Source organism: Melozone crissalis, unplaced genomic scaffold (genome assembly GCF_028551555.1).
Source record: "Melozone crissalis strain CALT ecotype California unplaced genomic scaffold, PUWL_Pcris_2 ptg000012l_1, whole genome shotgun sequence".
In the NCBI taxonomy this organism is placed as follows: domain Eukaryota; kingdom Metazoa; phylum Chordata; class Aves; order Passeriformes; family Passerellidae; genus Melozone; species Melozone crissalis.
The window spans coordinates 6387959-6401471 of record NW_026535790.1 but is presented as its reverse complement, the minus strand read 5'-3'; the positions used below and the strand labels follow the sequence as shown (position 1 = coordinate 6401471).

General features: G+C 37.9%; 1 protein-coding gene across 5 annotated transcripts in view; it reads right to left on the bottom strand.

Annotated features, from left to right (window-relative positions):
- CLEC16A (C-type lectin domain containing 16A) overlaps positions 1-13513 on the bottom strand; it is a 58934-nt gene that overhangs the window by 39744 nt on the left and 5677 nt on the right. For 4 of the 5 annotated variants that reach the window (XM_054270672.1, XM_054270668.1, XM_054270669.1 and 1 more), the window contains exons 2-9: positions 12747-12875; positions 11939-12072; positions 11056-11204; positions 10291-10396; positions 8354-8477; positions 7295-7469; positions 6301-6354; positions 3804-3917 (exon numbers count right to left, since the gene is read on the bottom strand). In XM_054270672.1, coding sequence (XP_054126647.1) covers positions 3804-3917; positions 6301-6354; positions 7295-7469; positions 8354-8477; positions 10291-10396; positions 11056-11204; positions 11939-12072; positions 12747-12875 — 985 coding nt within the window. Of the gene's footprint in view, positions 1-3803; positions 3918-6300; positions 6355-7294; positions 7470-8353; positions 8478-8814; positions 9024-10290; positions 10397-11055; positions 11205-11938; positions 12073-12746; positions 12876-13513 lie in introns of those variants that run through there. The other variant, XM_054270670.1, reaches the window with a different exon arrangement.

Sequence of the window (13513 nt, the reverse complement as noted above, 5' to 3'; positions counted from 1 at the left end):
TAGAGAAACCCCATTAACTTCCAGAGCTCAAAACCTCAAACAGATGCAGCTCTCACTGCCTAAAGAGTTAAAAACTCAAGGGCAAGCAAGAGAAAGAAGTAAGACTAGAGTAAATACCAAACTGATTACAGTCTTTGCCTTAGGTGACTCAGTACAATAAGCACTCAAGATCACTGCATCAAACAAACTCTGGGGAAAAAGTTTGAAAAAATCCTTCCCTTCACTTAGTTAGGAATATCTATACATAAGAGATTAGGAAAATATCAGGGAAAAAGCTGTCTACAAGTTAAAAGGCCAAAATGATTCTCTGAATCTGATATTTTGCAAATGCTTTATAGAAATACTGCGTAAGTGAATTTACACTTGGCACTGAAACAAACCACATAGTGGGAAGACTATTTTACAATACCAAAAGATCCCCAAAAATACCAAATTCACTACACTTATATCCCCCGATAACCTCTTGGATGCATTTTTTGTGTGATCCAACTGCAACACAGGAAGGTTATAAAATGACCAGGCTACCTTTATTGATGGCTTCTGGCCAGAAAAGTCATAAGAAAAGGGAAGAGCACCTTAAGTCCTATTATTTAGGGGAAAAACAGAAAAGTAGCATGCAACTTGCATAACACATTTTCCCCTTTCTGCATTCACTTCTTACTTCTGCATTGCTTCCTAGAATCTTGTAGCTACTTCTTTATGGAGAAAACATGTACTTAATAACCTTGCATTTCTCATGTGCTCAAGAGCAAAGTACCACAAGACACCAGCAGACAGTGATGTGCTTGTAAACATTGAGCCATAGTTTGCTCCAAGAAGGAATGCTGTAGAAAAAACCCTACACAAATATTCTGTTCTGCTAAAGGCAACAAGGCTGTATCATTAAAACGTTCTAAAATTAGATTTAAAATTATTTTAGATAGCATTTGGTTTATAAGTTGATCATACAGGTTGAGGTACTGCTGGTTTATATCTTTAAAATGTCTTTTAACCACATTTTCAATAATGGTTTACCTTGTGCAATGTGTGATGGTAAAATAAGGCAATAGCAGTAACACCTTTTACGGGAAGGAGAAAGTAGGTTAAAGAAGAAACATGCACTAGGTAGAAGTGGCTCACATGCGAATGATGCAGGAAAACAGATCTCACAGGAAGTAAGGTAAACCTTAGTGTGAGATCTGAGAACTTTAAATACATTCTGCTGTCTATACATATTCAGCTCTCATTGTGACATAAGAGTATTTCTTCTGATGATGCCTAAAACCAGAAATACAGGGAAAAAATATGGAATGATGTGGAGAACTTGTTCAATGGAGCCTAGGCAATCACTACTGCCCAGTGATGTTCAGCAGATCTCCATGGGTAGGTTATTGCCAATTTGTAAGATATCACCAGTTACAACTGCTGGTCATTTTTTCCATAAATTGATTTACAGTAAACAGTATCACTTGTTCCTCTTGTGAGAACTACCACTGCTCTTTGCCCTAAATAACTCAGGGTATTTTGCATTTTTACACAGCAACTGTGATGTTTCTCAGCTTTTATTTTTGTGAAGTGTTCTTTACTCAGTGTCCCAGCAAGAGGACTCTGTGTGTAATGAACTCAGTCCTTACTCCTTATCTCATTCCACTTTACTTTATCTTATTAGAAAGATGAACATAGATATGAGGTTCTACTTCTGGGTTTAGAAACTATGTGCTAGTTAGAAACTGACAGTTACATTTCAACTTAAACATATCAAGACATCTCAGTTACAACAGATGAGCAGTGATAGGTACAGAGCGAGGGTTTAGAAATAGCTGCAGTTCACCACAATACACAGATTCCCCACAACAACAAGCTTAGGACAGTATCAGAACAGTTATCAAGATAAATTAGAACACAAAGGAAGTAGTAAATGATAAATTTGAGTCTGATTTAATTAAAAAAAATTTCTACACTCAGACTAAAAATAAATTTTAAAAATTGCTCATCACTTCTATTTAACAATTCTAAACTAACTTCTGAAGTAACTTTCAGTATTCAATAGAAGTTGGCAATTTCTTTGCAACAGAAAATACCACAGCAATAACCCTGCAAGGATCCTGATGTGCCTTCATTTGCACAGCTGACCTGAGCCCCCCTGCACTGAGCTCTATCAGCAGGGAAGCTCAAGCAAAGCCTGCAGCAGTTCCCACACAGCCCTGCAGAGCAGCTCCCCCCGTGGCTCCCCTCCCTGGCAGCCACAGAAGCCATGGAGCTCTTCTGCTGGACACTGCACCCCACTCCTGCACATGACCAACTCCCCCAGTGGGCAGTCTGGGCTTTCCTCTCCATGGTCTCACTGAACAATATGGTTGAAGTTACTACAAATTAAGGTTTCTCCCATGGAAGTTTTTCCCTTTACCCACTGCTCTGCACTCCCTGGAACACAGCTTCACCTCTGGCAGCTTCTCCAAGGGTCTATTGCAGAAGGCCAACACCTTCCTGTTGAGTACCTGCTCAGGTACAACAGAAACCCCAGTTTACATGTTAAGAGGACACATCTTTAAGGCCAGTAAGGAGCTGCAACCTAAATAGCATTACAAAATTAAGAGATGAACAGCAGTCTATAGGAAACCCCTAATATTCCTGACATAAGTGCAAGCACACAAAGACATGCTATAGGTATTTTGTAATTCTGTACAGTAACCATGACAGGAAAAGAAAATCTCACTTCTGTAACAACTGGTACTCCACCCTCTTGCCACAAATTTCCTAGCAACAAAGCTTCTTCTGCACAAGTGACACACAACATTCAGTATGCACCTAGCAGAACGTCAGACATTTCCTAACATAAGTGATTGCTTTATCTTAAAGCAATCAGCCACTCTATCATTCTAACACAGTTTTTTCTAAAAAAGCTTAGATTCTAAATATCAAGGTCAACAGAACAAAACACCAGAACCCAAAAGCTACCAGCTAAGATCAATCCACACAGTTTCCAATGCCCAGTGGGAAGAAATCTGGAAAAGTTGATGTATCTTGGAGGAGTTGAAACATATCTCCGTCCTTGAAACTCCCAGAGATACAGCCAGTGCTAGGAAGGAGGTGAGTAAGAACCAATCTATTGCTTGTTATACATTAAACATTCAGTCAGCAACTGCTGGCCAGTCAGCCAGTAGAGGACACATTCAATTTTTGGACAGAACTACAGTCAGGTGCCTGTTACAGTAAGGTCATGCCCTCCCTACTCGTTACCATGCCCAAAATAAGGCCTCTAAAAGGTAACAAGCATTACACAAACTGTGAAAGCCACAACAAAAGGGAAAATATAAAAAACATGACACCTAGAAAACCAGTAGCAACAGCATCAGCATCTAGCAACATCTCCTATGGTTAAATGTGAAGGTAGAAGGCCAATGACAGAGCAACACTCTCCCTTCTCTCTGTGGCTGGTCTCCCTTCTCACATGCTCACTGATGCACAGCTTCCAGAGATGATCAGTTTTACTGCTAAAACACTGGGAATATTCAGATGAAAATCCTAAGCCCGGTATTTTTTTAAGTCTCCCAATTCTGCTACAACTTGCACAAGGAAATTTCACAGGAAAGGTGTGCTGAATCATTTTTATTTCACTACCAAAGGGCAGATAAAAACTGAACACAGAAGACTGCATTACAGAGCATCAAAATGATGGTCCAACAACAAAAAGTCTGCTGCTGCTCTCATCTCCTAAACATAAACACCTTGGCTTACCATTTTCCAGATACCTGCCTTTAGTTTTTGAAAATTTTCTTTGCCTTAAAAAAAAAAAAAAGAATTACAAACAGCTGGCCACTTACTGAGTTTTTCTGTATATCTTGCTCAACCTTAGAAGAAAACACTGAGAGGTCCCCATTGAGTATAACCTCAGCCAAGGAGTTCACCAAAGGAGCATAATGTATAATTAGAAAAACCTGTTGAAAGAAGAGCAGAAAAAACATCAGACATATTTATACAATACAGTTTCACAATTTCACTAGCTGAACATACTTTAGACCTTGTTAAGTGCTATCTTTAGTTTACATATAAGTACAACTGGTAACAAAGAGCTCATTAAATCAACTTAAAACAAAGGAGACAAGGGTATCTGACCTGTCTCTACCTTTGAAACTACCTAGCTTTACTAATGCTTCATATTCTTTCCTCCTTCTGAGAAGTGTAAATTCTCTCTCTTCAACACCTTTGAATGGGAAGTTGTGTGATATTCCAGCAAGGAACTCATTAAAACCATTCCAGAAATTTATTTTTGTTTTAGAAACAACAAACTGATTATGGTGCACAGCATCCCCAGACCTTCCTGTGTGCCAACAACTGGCCAGACTCCAGAAAGTTTTGTGCACACAATCACTGTGCAGTGATTCATGACTAAAGGCCATGCACCAGGCTGAGCTGGATCAGAAGCAGCTTTTCTGGCTCTGAAATTGCAGCAAATCAGTGTCAGCTACACAATGGCTGCAGAACACAGGAGTAAGGACCATAATGCCTGGAGCACTGAAGCATTTGACCACAAGTGCTTTGGTGCTTTACCAGAGTTCTGTGTTTACACTGACTACTCCATTTTGAGCCAAGGCTTACATGTCTGGGCCAGCAAACAACTGGCTCCTGGACAGAACCAGCTCAGGTTCAGCTGCAATAGCTTTCTGTCAGCTTAAATCCATTCTCTTCACAGGAATATCAAGGCTGGATCCTTTATCAGTGGTTCTAGCTGAAAAATTCCCAAATAATTCCTAAGGCATTAAACCTAATCACTGCTTTGAAAATATTTAGCTAAATGTTCTCCACAGGTTTTTTGATTAAAGTCAGAAGCATTCCAGACCTCCAAAAGGGAAGTGATTATTAGCATGTAGTGGAGATCTACATAAAACTTTAAAGTCACAGCACACTTCAAAAGTGCTTTGAACAACCTCCAAATCACTCGAGCTTCTGCCAATTCACCAAGTGTTGCTTGACTGTCCACAGGCCTGCTCTGGTTCAAGAACAGCACAAAATCCCTTTGTCACAGTGGCTGAGAAATCCCAGCAGTGCATTTCCAGGTGCTGGCATCAGTCTCTCAAGCACTTGTGTCTAATATAAGAGTAGTGCCTAGAGCATATGCCAGGTGTCAGGAACAGAAACACTCAGCAAGGTCTGGCAGATCTCATCCCACCCCAGACAAACTCCAGGTTAAAAAAGGTGGGAGAAGATGTTTTTCTGCCAGTCACAGCAACAGTCATTTCATTTTCTATATCACATCCCATTCTGATACACAAAATTTGTTCTCAGTTCTTTATGACTACTTCCATTTTCTTCTTTAAAGAGAATGAAGAACATAGATACAAATCCTGAAGTGATACCTTGTCCATACTTCCACTGAAAATGAAGACTTTAAAAGAGATCACAACTGCATGATGCAGATCCCTTTGGTTACAAGCAGCTGCTGCTCCCACAGTTTTATCTGTGGTAAATAACCCTCACACACCACAATATTTTAGGTTTAAATTAAGGAGCATCAAATATTTTCCTAGGGAAAAAACTCCAACCCCATGCTTCCAGCAAAAAGATGAAATTATGGGCCAGATCACAGCAAAATGAGTACTAAAAAAAATTCTAAGATCAAAGAAAAAGAAGTACAAATTCTATGAACGTAAGCCAAAACTATTTTCACACAATGTAATTTAGGTAAATCAATCTCACAGTAATGCACTGAAGACTACAGGGACAACAGATGAATTTTCCCTACAAAACGAAAAAAATCTACTGTAGAATTCTTAATTTGAAAATTAATTCCAGAAGGAAAAGGAGGTGGAACTGATATGAGTAAGAAATAAGTACTTAATTACAGATTTCAGCTATAGGCATAATGAAATTCATATTGTGAATTGTGAGAAAGTGAGATTTTGGTAGTGGTGGTTTTTGGGGTTTGGGTTTTCAAAGAGGAAAATTCAAACCCGAGATTTTCCATAGCTTAAGCAGATTCAAAATGCAATCAGCATCTGGGTAAATTTCATCTGCCATTGTACCAAGCTCTGACCCAGCATGCTGCTTATCTATTACACTTTATTTGTCAGGGCGTGTACACAATTTGAAATGCTCTGAAAGTTACCCTGGGCAATGGGATCCACAGGAAAATGACATTAACTCAAATTGTCTGCCAAAAATGTTTTACTTTCTTTTTCTTAATGAAAACTGAAAGGCTAGAAATTTGATTTGATAAATTTTCTTTTATGGTTTTGCCAATATGATGAAAACACACTATTTTATAATCACAAGAGTACTGCAAAATTTGTTCTGAAACAGGACAAATATTAAAATACTTACTTGAGAAAGAAGATAGAGAGAAACCTGGAGACTTATTTTTGGACGCTCTCCACCCTACAGAAAAAGTTATGAAAAATGCTTATTTGTACAAAGAATTTATATGGCTTAATGTTTTATTTAAAATCAAACTTGTGTTGTTCCACATCCTGCTACAAAATATTCAGAAAGCATCAAGTTCTTTATCTTTAACATTCACTACTTGTAAACTATTTGAAATGGAGACTCTCTGAATAATCATATCTCTCACTCTTCCTTGATTAAAAAATTGCAATTAATTACTGTCTCTTGTGGTCACTTCAGTAATTTAAACAGGTGAGCATCTGAGAAGTACATTGGTTTTCACAATGCTACTAGTTCAAAAACTTTTCAGTTAACATTCATTAAAGACTCCTAATTAGCTATTCAGATAGCATGAAATATTACCCACAACAGACAAATGAATGCAGGAACCTGTGCACGTTTAAAAAATACTTTCTATTTCACAAAACCCAGTTTTAGTGAAACCACCACTTAATTTAAAGGCTATGCTTTAAACATAAATTCAGCTTCATCACACTAAAACACAGCTTCTCTACAAATAGAAGAAATGAGTATCAAACCCAGAAGTCTGTATTTTCTACATGGATAGATTTTTAGACCATGGCAAATTTGCTTTTTCTGTTTTTGCCAGAAGACAAGTTAGCTTATCAGAAAAGGAAATCACACATCTCCCAGTGTCACAGAAATTTAAACCCTGTTCCAAATTTGCAGTTCTTCTTGGTCTCCAATACTGTGAGCTTTTAACCACCATGTCACCCAAAGCAGCATTTCTTTGGTGTGCTCTTGAATGCTGTGCTGTGCTCTTGAATTGCATTTCAGGTTATTTCCTCTACAGCCACCCTCTTTAAGCTATTTCATGTAAACCACACATCATATACCCAACTGCCCAAATCACTCTGCACACTGAAAGCAAGCAGCACCTTTGAGAATTCACTGTTTGCAGGTATTAGCTTACCTTGTCTTGATTTACTAAGGAATACACGTAGAGGGGAAGAAAGAGCCTATTAAGTAGGTGGTCTGTCAGCACATCATTTAAAAATTCACAGTTAATGATAAGGATATCATTAAGGTAATGCAAATGATCAAGATGTTCTGCTACCAGGTCACTCAGTTTGCCCCTATTTCTGTGCCTGAAAAGAGAGCAGAAATAAAAAATTACACATGACCAATTGTGATAAGGAAAAAATGAACATACATCCCTGCCACAGATCAGCTGGCTGAGGTAGACTGCCCAAAGAAGATGTTTCAGTGAAGCCAACTAATGCAACTGTTAAACAGCTGCCTGTATTTTCTTTAGGATGCACACATCAAGTTTTTGCCCCAAGTTTTCACAAGAAAACTTCGTTTTTACAAAGCTTTGCTTCCATTGCCAGTGTTTTCATAAGCCAACTACAAAAATGAGAAGATTTCTTTTCCAAAAATGAAAGAAGAATTAGGTGTTGTATTTAACACCTACCTCTTCACTTTAGGAAAGCAAGAAGCACACAGCCACTCTAAGGTGGGGATGGCAAGACAAACCAAGAACAACTTGAATCAACAAAGTATTTCTGTAGCCGACAGTGGAATATTACACTGTCATGTCAGGTCTGACAGCTCACAATCAAGTTCATATTTCTAGTTTAAATCTTTTTCCTAGAACCTTTTCAGAAAGCTCTTCTAATGAGATGACACAAAGAAAAAAGGATGTTAGAAAGACAAAGTTTATAAGATTGAGAAGCACAAAATGCCTGTTGTGTCTTCTGGATATCTGCTATTTTTAGCAGAACAAAACAAAGACAAAAAAAGGGCTTGGTGCAAACACTAACTTACTTGTAGGGATAGCAGCACAGATCAGGCACACAGCACTGTTTCCTTGAAGAATCACTAAAAAACTTTAAAGAGTGAAAAGTCTGAACTGCCTACATGGGAATATATCTAGAAACTAACTTAACTGGACTACTACAGACAAAATAAGGACACCATTGACATCTGGGAAAAGCATTTGCATTCAAGAGGCAGCATTGTAAAAGCTTACTCTTCATCAGTCTGCACACAGTTATCCAGCTCTATCACGTGGCTGCCAATAAACCAGACGAGGTTGGAGAAATAAGGAACTGCAGTTTTATCTCGAATGTAATGCAGCATAGGCTGGTTGTCCACTGAAGAGAAATCATTAAAAAGAAAAAATCAGTTGCCAATACTTTTTATTGCTTTTTAAGAAATATAATAAAATATCTTTTGAATTTGATTACATGCTAGTTTTCCATATGAGTATACACCTGACACAATCTTAGGCATGAAATGGAAATCTACAAAAATGCCACATCAATTCTTATCTGGCTTGAATGAGCCTAATGTTGATATATGTACAGATGTCTGAAAAGAAACAAATCTAGTGGAATTCAGAAAGGTTCTTTTAGCATATTATTTATTAAAAAGAAGAGAGAAGCGCAAGAATAAAGCAGTAATGCTGAGAGTCAAGCTAGTTAGACTTACATGACACTGCATTAAGGAACACAGGAATCATCAGTGAAGGAAGGGCAAAAGAAACAGACAACAGTTAACAGGATTAGGAACTGGGATAGTGACATCCTCTAAAAGGGTTTAAAATGCTAAAGCACAAAGCATCTAAACTAAAACATACGGGGTAGCAGTTAGAGCAGAATATATGCAAACAGGTAGTCAGAAAATTATCAAACCTGAACATCTGAGCTCTGCCTTTAAACTCTAACCATTATATCACTACAACATTCAATGAAAATTCTAGAAAAGTAATTTTTAAAATAAAAATACTTAGTCGCAAAAATATATCACAAATAGGATATGAAGCCTATAATCTAGTCTTTTTTTTTTTGAGCTCATATTTGCATTTAAACAGTTCCTTCAAGTAGAAGTACCAAGTGCTCATTTCTTATACAAGGAAAAGTGTTGCAGCCAACACTGTAAAGATCCTATTTGCTATGCAGACTATCTAGTCATGTGCAAAGCAAACAGCTCATTGTTTTACAAAAGACCTCATATGCTTCTCTGAAGACTGTCAAACCACTTCTTCTCTTAACTGACAGAAAGTTGTGTAAATTCAACATGTAATTTAACTTAAAATGGACTAAAGAACAAGAAATCCTGCATGAACATATTGCATAATACATATTACCTTATAGCATGCTGATTTCAGAGGTAGAAGTTCAGAATAAACAATTTTTTTAAAGAGAACACTGTGAACAGTTCATTAAAAATCTTAAATATCCCAAGAAAAATTTAGGGGGAAGTGACTTTTGGACATTGGGTTTTAGAGAACACATTCTCAAAGCAGTGCTAACTTCAAAGTTCAGCCAGGTTTCTGATGTTCCTGCTGAGTTTTGAAGACCTCCAACAATAGAGATGCCTCAGTTTCTCTGGAAAAATCATTGCAGGGCTCAACTACTCTCACAGTGAAGCTTTAGGTTTTTTCCTCATGTCCTACTGGAATGCCCAGCAGAGGAGTTTGAGGCTGCAGCCTCCTGGCCTTCACTGAGCACCTCTGGGAATGGTCCAGCTCCTCTTGAGACTGGAGTGACTGCAGCACCTACCAGTTCTACAGTCATTTTAATGCACTTCCAATCCAAAAGGGAGTGATGCTGGTTACTGCTTCATGCACCAGAAAGCTCAATTTCATGAGTAAAAGATAATTTGTATTCATTCACATTCTGACCTCTCTTAGAAAGGAAGCTAAAGTTCCTTGTGTATGCCTGACACTTTTGGGGTTTTTTTAAAACCAGTTTCATTGGTGAGAAAATACTATTTACAAGTACCTACTGCAGGTTTGGGATAGTTGTCACAAAACTAAAAAATGTATATCTGAAACTTGTCAACATGCTAAGCTTTTCAGTCTCACAAAACAGACAGAAAACCCTCACAAATAAATAAGTGAAAATCAAACTTCAATGAAACCAGATTTGCACACATACCTTTTTTAATATATAAAAAGCATACCTTTATAGACATTTAAGGTTATAGTCCTAACAGCAATCCTGACCATGCTTTCGGGGTGGTTAAAAAATTTAATAGCTTCGGTGTACAAAGCAAAGTCATTAGTGTGCTGCAACAAGAGGAAAGAAAATATTTGATTATTAAACATGTACAGAATGTGGCTTGGGATTCTGTATAAATTATGTTTTCCCTATATCAACTTGGTATCTTTACCTTCTACTTAAGTAATCAAAATGATTTTACAATGCACATTCAGCTGCATGTGTAGCTCTGCATTAAAATGAGCTGCTTTAAGCACCAGAGCTTCCCAGGATAACTGCACACATAGCCAGTGTTTTCATGCCCTCTTCTGGCAGAAAGCAGAGTGCAGAGAGGAAAAACCCAGCTCAACTTTGCCCTTTGAATCAGCTTTTTGGACTTTGACTAAACCTCTTAGAACCAAGTGATGCAATAGAAAAGATCCTGTTCATGAAAGCACAAGAAAAGAAAGCATAAGCAAGTTCAATTCTCAAGGAAGCAGACTTTAAAACTACTGAAATGACCCAATATAACACTAACTTCCAGATTTTTAGTTTATTATAGTTGTAAGAGGACAAAGCCATGCTTGTGCAGAGATTCTCACAAACAAATTTACAACCACTAGTATGGCCATTATAAAAATAAAAGCAAGACATTATGAGACAAGAGACTAAACAGAGTATGTGCCACACTCCCATCAATTTCTAATTCAAGTCCTCTTATCATTATACTGCAGCTTTCTTTACTTACCTCATTATAAAAGAAATGTACAGTATGATTATTGAGTTTCAGGGAAAGAGTTTTCAAAAATGATATGTAATATGCCATGATCTCTTCATCAGAAAAATCAAATTTGTGGACAATAATAGAATTCACATGGTTATTAGAGAGCAGGTAGTCTGAAAAAAAAAGTATTTACACAGGTTTAACAAAAAAAAAAATCACAGTGGTAACAGGCTGTATTTAAAGTGCCAGCTAGAAAACAACAACCTGATGCTCGAAGATCACAATTTTGAGCCAAACAAGTGATGCCTTTGAGCATTAATATAAAGGATCTGCTCCCTACAAAGGTCTTTGCTACCAAGACAACTGAGAATATACTTCATCTTCCTCAATTCAGGTAAACTCTGCAGCTAACAACATTTAACTCCTTTCCTCCCCAAGTCCCAACTGTCCAAGGCTTGATGATGACTTTCATAACAGTTGTCAAATACTTCAAATTATTAATTTTCCATCCTCTAGGTATTTTGCCAAAAACCTCAAAGGAACCTCCTGTGGCTGACTGCCAGCACCAATAATGTCAGAACAGTTACAGTACAAATTACACACCAGAGTTTCACCACATGACCTATGGCAGCAAGTGAACATTTCAGATCACAACTATTTTGACTAAAGGAATCCCTTGGAATGTGCTAAATGCTTGTTGTACCAAAAAACTACTTTTGCACCACGGAAAATTTACATTCAAAGGTATTGTGGAATCAGTTTACACCACATTTTTGGTAGTGTTCAATTTAAAAGACTGTCAGTAATTCATAGTTCTGTGCAGGGGTACTAGGACTAAATTTCATTGAATGAAAGGGAATCCAATCTAGATCACTTCATCCTAAGCAGTTTGGAAGCGTGTCCTTACACAGCGATGTTTCATGGCTGATGTTCTCAAAAAGGATGTTCAGAGTCTGCAGCAGCTGCACACACACATAACGACCTGACTTCTGACGCAGGATGTTCAGGAAGAACTCAAACATATTCTTCTCCAAGAAAAAGCTGAAAGAAAATCAAGATGTCGTTAAGTCACATGTTGTAAGTAACAGGAACATAATTTGGCTAGGAGCAGGGATAATTCAAGGCAACTTTGACGAACAGCATGTTTTGCTTTTATGAAGAATTACTTTGCAAAGTTGCACGTGCAAAACAAAAGAATATCTTTCAAAACCCTTAAATACTAAACAAGAGGGCTTAAAATTGAAATTATGCAGAAAAAAAGGTATCAAGTAGTCAGGGCTTTTCCTACTGTATTTTTAGTACATTCAATTTATCAGTCAGCTCTAAATAGCACAGCTAGAATTTGTGATATCTTAGGTAAATTGAAGCAATGTGATGTTAGATGTACTGAGTAAATCTGGACCCTAAAATATGTTAGAGTTCATATTTATATCAAAAGAATGGAGAGTCAAACAAAAGCAGTACTTGAAAGGGGCTCTGGAATCCAAACACTTAGAAGCAGCAAATTCCTGTATGACATGAATATGAACCTGCTCACACATCTACTACAGGAAAAATTTTTTTACATACAGTCATGAAATGCAGTCTTGGAGGAGTTCACAGAAACAGGAACAGAACTCCTTGGAGGAGTTAACTGGAACAGAACTCTGTACAACTCCAAGCATTCTTCAAGCACAAAAGCAGAGTGCCAGAGAGAAGTGGCTGGGGATACTCACTCAAACACTGAGCTGTCATTCTGATCCCCCCAGATCAGGATCTCCGTTATGGAACGAATGGTCTCCACCAGCAGGTTGCGGTTGTGATCTGTCACGATCGTGTTTTTACTCAAAATATGGTACATGTACCTAAAAGAGAAAAGAAGCACAAGTGATGAGCTATCCTGCCACTCCCACGTGCACCATGTTTGTCTTTCACCACTGCACCAACACAGACACACACATATGCACACACCAAGTGTAACAGTTGGACAATTTTAAACCCCTAAAATTTCCTTCTAATACTGATGCAGAGAGAAAAGTAATTGTTAAACAGAGTGACAAAGGGAACAAATATCCCCCAGCCAGGTGAGTTATGGGTGCTTATGCAGATGTTAACACAGAACTAGAAACTGTGCAACTGGTCCCAAGGTGCTTCTTCTGTGAATTTCTTTGGAATATGTTGAAGTCCAAGGAGTGATGAACAACAGAAAGAGAAGAAGCAGGTAAGCATGCAGTAGCTGATACAGAAAAGTGGCAGTGAGGTCTAACCCTTCTCCTGAGTGACACATGAGTTCAATCCCTTCTCCTGCCTGCAGAGCCCCTCACAGACTCACATCTATTCTGATGTTTAGTATCAGGACCCTCAAAGACTATTCATTCACCTTGGCAAAACTTCATCAGGTCTCTGGTCCTCTGAGCACTCCCAGAAATCAGTATTGCCCAGAAACACTGATTGGAAAGGGGGTAAAGTCCAGCTTTATCATTTCAAAAGGCAAGAGTTTAAG